Genomic DNA, 8,184 nt, shown 5'->3' on the forward strand with positions numbered 1-8,184 from the left:
TAATTTGGAGAGGAGGGAGGGAGAGGGAGTGAGGGAGGGAATCTATACTTACTTCTTTTTTTGGTGCTGGATTTAGGAGTTTGCCCCTGATAGTCACAGTTCAAGGAAAATCAGTTCATTGTATCTTGCCTAGTAAAGTGGGGAGGGAACAGAGAATTGGAGGTGGAGACTTTCTGTGCCTGGGACCGGCTGTAGGCCTAGAGACCTCTCTTTTTAAATCCTTTGTTTCCTTTTCCAGTTTCCCCTTTCTACTGATCAGGTTTCCCTACTTCCATCTGTAGCTTGTCTGGCCTTCCTCATCTCTGATTTTTGTCTGAGGTAAAATCTAAATGGGTAGTATCATTATTTGATGTCATTTAAAATGTAAATAGCTTTACGGTTTGGGTAAGAGAACAATCAGCAGACTTTTAAAAATAAATCTTTGTTTTTCCCTTAAAAACAGAAAAACTCGGAAATTTTGTCAAGTGCGGAAGGCAAAGCTGTCATTCGTCAGTATAATAAAATTTCCTACGTTCTGGTGGAATTTGAGGTGGTCTATCATACAGCCTGGATCAAAGAGATCTCACAGTTACAGTACGGTGTGTGTAAGACTGCAGTGACACTACAGAGCGGGTGTTACGAGATTTTGAATGAGTTTGTGGTTCTGGAGAATTCTTACATCTTTTTTGTATAACTGTATGATGGTTAAATTTAGATTTGGGGAGGATACAATTATTTATTTCTTTACAGTTAATAATATTCTGATTTTATAAGCAGAAATTGTCATGAGCTTAAAGTTGATATACTAAGATTATGACTTTCTCCTGAAAAATAGTATTTAAAAGTAAATAACAAGACTCCTTATTGATATTTCTCCATATATTTGGGAAGGTTTTATATCCAGTTTTATCATGCTATAGATGCAAATCACAGTCCTAATCAGAGGAAAAGGAATTGCAGCTTGCTTGTCTTCCTTCCTTTCTCCCTCTCTTCTACTTTCCTCCCTTCCTTCCTTCCTCCCTCCCTTCCTTTTTTCCCCTCCTCTCTTCCTCCCTCCCTCCCTTTCTTTCTCTTCCTGTAACTGAATTTAACTTCAGTTCTGATCTTCATTAAAATTAAGAGTATTAGGGCTGTGTTCAAGTACCTCTGAGGGGTGCCAAGGTGTTGGGAAGAGTTAACTGTGAGGTGCGGGGGTGGCTGGTTTTAAGCCATCATCCATCTATGCTGGCATCACCTGGGATGTTATTGTTATTGTGTGGGCTCAGTTGTTGGTCAGTTCAACTTCCTGCTTGTCTCATATTTACCTTAATCTCTTACTCGTAACCTTGGTGGAACCCTGACTGTGTCCCCTGGTAGGAAAGTTTCTCCCTCCCACTCCAGGATCTCCACTTCAGCAGAGCACAGAATTGCAGGCATAGGAAGCACAAATTTGGAGGTCGGGTCACTGGGAGTGATGGTGAGAGGGGCCATTCCTAGTTCTGACTCTTGGTTCCAGATCCATGTACTTTAGCTGTTGGGGACACAGCACTATATACAGGCCGTTGATCCACTGCATGATTGCATCCTGGAGGACAGGGCTTCAACCCTGCAGGATGTCTTCCCAACTGGCACCTTAGTTAAGCCTTAAATACACCACTTCTATCAGGAGAGCTGTTTCTGGATAATGCACATGGTAGGGCCCTATGGATCCTAATGAAAACCTGCTAATGGAGCAACGGTCTCAAAGGAGCATTAAAAGAAGGTTATAATTCACATTATAGAAGAGAGCAAAAAGCATTTTTAGCAGTTGAAATACGGAGCATGTACTGTTTTGCTTCTACAATACTATGCACTTTTCTAAATTGTTTTTGTCCTGCTGGCGTTTCCTCTTATCTTCACACGTTCCATTAAAAGTTCAACAATCCCCTGATCTATAAAGCCCTTTATTCTTCCTGGCCGATAATAATGTCTTCCTCCTCCAGAGGCCCCCCCACACTTTATCATGACATTTGTTGCTTTATAGATCTGTCTTATCTCCCCTACACATTCCAGGAATACTCTCTGTGTCTGTTTCATCTTTGTGTCCTTTCAATAACAGTCATAGTTAACATTTATATAGTATTTATCATATGCCAGGCTGTGTCTAAGCACTTTACATATACAACCTCCTTTGATTCTCATGGCAACCCTCTGAGGAATTATTATTATCCTCATTTTACAGATGAGGAAACTGAGGTACTGAGAAGTTAAGTAACTTGCCCAAGATCACAGAGCTAGGAAGTGGCAGGGCCAGGATTCAAACATGTCTTTCATGTGAACACAGGCTAGTGGAAATGAGTTGCTCTGGAAGGCTTCTTGTTGTTATATTGATGTAACTATACTTAACCATATAGAAACTTGGAATAATAATTGGAGAACTAGTATTGGCCTCCTTTTGATTTGCTGTATAAAGTTTCTCTAATGATGATTCACATAGAATGTTCACTCAGTCCTGGAGCAGACTTCCTGGCTGTCATTTTTTTTTTTTTTTGAAGATATTGGGGGTAGGAGTCTATTAATTAATTAATTTATTTTTGCTGTGTTGGGTCTTCGTTTCTGTGCGAGGGCTTTCTCTAGTTGTGGCAAGCGGGGGCCACTCTTCATTGCAGTGCGCGGGCCTCTCGCTATCGCGGCCTCTCTTGTTGCGGAGCACAGGCTCCAGACGCGCAGGCTCAGTAGTTGTGGCTCACGGGACTAGTTGCTCCGCGGCATGTGGGATCCTCCCAGACCAGTACTCGAACCCGTGTCCCCTGCATTAGCAGACAGATTCTCAACCACTGTACCACCAGGGAAGCCCTGGCTGTCATTATTTTTAGTGGTCTTGCTGACCATTTTGTCCTGTCAAGGAAGCTCAGAACTGTCTTGAGGAACACACATTTCATTACTGGAATGTCCCAATGTTATTTTGGAATTTACTTGGGAGGATAAATGATTTCTAGCCAAATTTTAAAAAGATTCCAAATGAATTGGGTAAAGTTTTTAGTTGAAATCTTCATGAAACCAGCATCATTAAGAATCATATCAAGACTAATTTTATTTGTTGAGTAAAAGTCAACTAACTTCAAAGGGGTATACAGTCTATTTTGCTTTACTAGAAATTTGATGCAGCCATAGTCTGTGAAGTAATGTGAGGCTTGGAAGATACATGTCCAATTCTCATGTTATCAGTGTTTGTTAATATAAAATGCTACTCAAGCTGGCACATACTAGTCTATAAGTGTGTTATTATTATGCATCTAGAAGTAATTCACGTTAGGATAACAAATGATCTAAGGCTATTCAGCATGAACCATTTGGGATTATGTATTTCAATTCTCAATAAAAAACATATCTGAAAGTGCATATTTATATGAATGATGTTCATGTAGTAACTCAGATGTAGGCTAAAAAATATCTTCCTCTACATTCTAGGAGTTCACAACTCAATGGTGTTTAATAAATATTTCTTACTGATATTGAGCCTAGTTATCGATTTAAGTCAGATAAACCTCCTTAAAGAAGCCACTTTGGAGTTAGGTGTAGAAAAGGGTTTGAAATCTATGAAGTGTGTCATATTTTGTAGTTGGGCACATCTTCCAGTTCTCTCTCCCAGAGGTTAAATCACAATCCATAAAAATAAGCTGACATTGTATTACAGCCCTTTTAGACCCACTCAGAAAATGATCGTAGTTCATAGCACAAAGGCTAACCATTCTTGGTCCATTTTTACCTCTCTGGATCTGATTTTATAGTTTGCAGATACTCTGCATTCGTTTATCTAAGTTTTGAGCACTGACTGTGTATCAGATACTATGCCTTAGCACCTGGGATGTCCAAAACTATTGTTCTATTCTTAAGAAGTCAGTAGTTCAATGGTGAAGACAGGCATGTAAACAGGGCTGGAAGCAGAAATCTAGAAAAAGTTATGTCAATAATTGTTTATTTGTAGCTTTGCAAGCCACACTTTTTGTGCGACATCCAGAAACAGGGAAGTTGCTGGTTAATTTTGATCCCAAAATTTTGGAAGTTGTTCGGGAAACTAAATGCATGATAAAAATGAAGCTGGATGTACCAGAACAGGCAAAGAGATTGCTAAAATTGGAAAGTAAATTGAAAGGAGATAAATTGTACTTGCAGGTAAGATGGATTCTATTTTCTAGTTATTTTGAAAGAGGTTTTTTTCTTTTTTTTTGTATTTTGTATTTTTCTTTTTAAAGAAAAAGATACCTTTGCAGTTGTGCTAACGCAGCATTGGGGAGAAATTTGTTATTATGTTGATTCTTTTAACTTTTTCAGCTTTATTGAGGGTTAATTGACAAATAAAATTGTAAGATAATTAAAGTGTACATTGTGATGATTTGATATACATATATATTGTGAAAGGATTCCTTCCATCTAGTCAGTTAACTAACACATCCATCACTACATATATATATATATATATATATATAGGTGAGAACATTTAAGTTCTACTCTCTTAGCAGATTTCAATTGTACGATAACGGTGTTATCAACTAGTCACCATGTTATACATTAGATTCTCATATCTTATTTGTCTTATAGCTGAAAGTTTGTACCTTTTTACTAATACCTCCCTATTTCCCCTACCCCTGACAACTGCTTTTCTACTCTGTGTTGGAGTTTTTAGATTCCACATATGTGATATTATACAGTTTCTTCCTCTGTCTGACTTATTTCACTTAGCACAATGCCCTCAACGTCCATCCATGTTGTCACAAACGGCAGGATGTCCTTCTTTCTCATGGTTGAATAATATTCCATTGTGTATATATCACCTCTTTATCCCTTCATCCATTGATGGATGGTTGTTTCCATATTTTGGCTATTGTGAATAATGCTGCAATGATCATTGGAGTGCATATATATTTTCAAATTAGACTTCTTAGTATACTCTTGGTTGTTTGTAAATGAATTGGTCATATATGCATGGGTTTATTTCTGGGCTCTATTCTGTTCCATTGTCGATTCTTGATAGCATTAAAATACTGACATGCAAACAAAAGGGAAGGAAGTGAAAGGATTATCAGGAATCAGATTTAGCCTTCTGGATAACGACAAAGATGAATAGTGAGTTTAAAAAATTCTTAATATTATAATTTTATAGATTAAGTGCATTATATTTTATAATATGTTTAATGATACTAGTAAAATATAAATTAATGAAGTAGTATGACTAAAATGACATGAGTGGAAAGTGATTTTCAACATTGTGGTATAAAATGGAGCAACAACAAAAAAGATCAGAGTATTAGAATAGAGATTCTCAAAACCATTTTTTAAAAATAAGCTTATTGAGATATAATTCACATACCATACAATTTATCCATTTTAAGTGTACAATTTAATGGTGTTAGTATATTCACACACTTGCACAATCACCATCAGTTTTAGAACATTTTCATCATTCCCAAAAGAAACCCCATATCCATTAGCAGTCACTCCCCATGTTCCCCCAACTCTTTCTACATCTTCCCCCGGCAACCACTAATCTACTTACTGTCTCTATGGATTTGCCTATTCTGAGCATTTCATACAAATGGAATCATTCAATATGTGGCATTTTGTGATTCGCTTCTTTAACCTAGCACAATATTTTCAAAGTTCATTCATATTGTTCCATGGATCAGTACCTCATTCTTTTTTATGGCTAAATAATATTACATTGTGTGGTTGTACCACATTTTAGGCATCCGTTCATCAGTTGATGGACATCTGGGTTATTTTCACTTTTTTGCATTATGAGTTATGCTGCTGTGAGCATTTGTATACAAGCTTTTGGGTGGACATATATTTTCATTCTCTTAGGAATATAAACTAGGAGTGAAATTTTTGGGTTTCATTAACTTCGTAACTCTATGTTTAACCTTTTGAATAACTGACACACTCTGTTTTCCAAAAAGGCTGCATGCATTATTTTATATGCGCACCAGCAGTGGATGATGGTTCCTCTTTCTCAACATCCTTGTCAACACTTATTACTGTCTGTCTTTTTCATTTAAACATCATTTGGATGTGAAATGGTATTTCCACGTGGTTTTGATTTGTGTTTCTTCATGGCTGTTGATGTTGAGGATGTTTTCATGTGCATATTGGCCATTTGTAGATCTTTGGCGGAGTGTCTATTCGAATCGCTACCCATTTAAAAATTGAGTTATTTGTCTTTTTTATTATTGAGTTGTGAGAATTCATTATACATTCAAATCCTTTATCAGAAATATGATTTGCAGATATTTTCTTCTGTGGGTTCTTTCATTTCTTTTTTCTTTTTTATAAGCCAAGCAAATTAAGAATGGGTTTTATTAAAAAATATTTATTTATTTATTTGGTTACACTGGGTCTTAGTTGCAGCAGGTGGGCTCCTTAGTTGCGGCTCCAGGACTCCTTAGTTGCGGCTCATTGGCTCCTTAGTTGCAGCTTGCCAGCTTCTTAGCTGTGGTATGCAGAATCCATAGTTGTGCAATGCGAATTCTTAGTTGTGGCCTACATGTGGGATCTAGTTCTCTGACCAGGGATCAAACCCGGGCCCCCTGCATTGGGACCGCAGAGTCTTATCCACTGCGCTACTAGGGAAGTCCCCTCTTTTCATTTTCTTGATGGTATCCTTTGAAGCACAAACATTTAAAAATTTTGATGAAGTCCAATTTACCTGCTTTATCTTTTGTCCCTTGTGATTTTAGTGTCATTTCTAAGAAATCATTGCTGAATCCAAGGTCACAAAGATGTATGCATATGCTTTGTTCTAGGAGTTTAGTAGTTTTAGCTCTTACCAAAATATTATATACATATATATACATACACACACATATATATTTTAAAACCTGGACTTCCCTGGTGGTGTAGTGGTTAAGAATCTGCCTGCCAATGCAGGGGACATGGGTTCGATCCCTCGTCCAGGAAGATCCCACATGCTGTGGAGCAACTAAGCCTGTGCGCCATAACTACTGAGCCTGCGCTCTAGAGCCCGCGAGCCACAACTACTGAAACCCACGCACCTAGAGCCCGTGCTCCGCAACAAGAGAAGCCACCGCAATGAGAAGCCTGTGCACCGTAACGAAGAGTAGCCCCCGCTCACCACAGCTAGAGAAAGCCCACGTGCAGCAAGGAAGACCCAATGCAGCCAGTAAATAGATAAATAAATGTTCCTTTAAAAAACCTCAGAGGAACGTTGGTATTGTGAAAACTTGGCTTCAGCAACAAAAGCCCTAGGTTTTCGTACTGGTTAGTTGCAACTTTACATGACTGAATGTCAGAGTACTGTTTATAAATTGAGGTTAATATCACATGCATTGAATCTTACAGGATTTTAGTTAGTATTGAATAATATTATGAAAGTCAAAGTCCTTTGCCAAGTGTCAAGTGTAAATAAAAGTTCAACTACAAGTAAGAGAAAAGGAGGAAAGGAATTAATAACTTTGAAACTATTAAGTAAACATTGCAACAGTTTCATATTATTAATTTGGGGAAGAATTAACTTGAAACCACATCTCCCATCACAGTGCAATAAGTTACAAAATGGTAAAAAATTGATCATCATGGTTCATCTGTAAAAAATATCTAAAAGAAAATAGAATAGCTTTGTGTGTACATTTATTCTGATTCAAGAAAACAAGTGTGGCATCAGTGATAAGTATGCTGTAATATGTCAGACGACAGGGAACAGAAAGGGTGAAAATGTGTAATGACAGACATAATGAAAAAATGTCCAAACCATTTAAAACGGCATAAATCTAGAAAGACAAATAATAATTATGAAAAATGTAAATCTAGGAATCTCCAATGACTTACTGTTTAAAGGGGATGCTCAGGTAATTTACAGGTGAGGAAAAAGTATAGCAAATTAGTATAAATAGCCTCCATCTTTCAGGGCTATGAGGAAACAGGTAAAATGAAACCTTCTGGGTATGAATCAAAATATGACTGTTGCTTTAAAATAAAGTAAAACATGCCATTTTGACTTTTAACAGGGTCTTCTGCAGTATTATGATAAGTTATGTCAGGAAGTGCCTCCTGTGTTTGTCAATCTGATGACCCCTAAAGTGAAAAAGGTTGGTAATATTGAAGGTTTATATTGACTTCCCTGTCGTTTAAAATTAGATTCCAGTTCTATGGATAATGGATAATGGATTTTAGAACATCTATTCTTGCCAAAACCCTCTTTCTACTTCAACTTTATAGCTCTATTTTCCC

The 8,184-nt window shown here is 37.3% G+C and overlaps 1 protein-coding gene across 1 annotated transcript in view; it reads left to right on the forward strand.

Annotated features, from left to right (window-relative positions):
- DNAH8 (dynein axonemal heavy chain 8) overlaps positions 1-8,184 on the forward strand; it is a 332,081-nt gene that overhangs the window by 46,167 nt on the left and 277,730 nt on the right. Inside the window, exons 16-18 of the mRNA XM_007458310.1 lie at positions 443-578; positions 3,926-4,113; positions 7,962-8,042. Coding sequence (XP_007458372.1) covers positions 443-578; positions 3,926-4,113; positions 7,962-8,042 — 405 coding nt within the window. The remainder of the gene's footprint in view (positions 1-442; positions 579-3,925; positions 4,114-7,961; positions 8,043-8,184) is intronic.

This window comes from Lipotes vexillifer, unplaced genomic scaffold (genome assembly GCF_000442215.2).
Source record: "Lipotes vexillifer unplaced genomic scaffold, Lipotes_vexillifer_v1.1 scaffold4, whole genome shotgun sequence".
Lineage (NCBI taxonomy): Eukaryota > Metazoa > Chordata > Mammalia > Artiodactyla > Lipotidae > Lipotes > Lipotes vexillifer.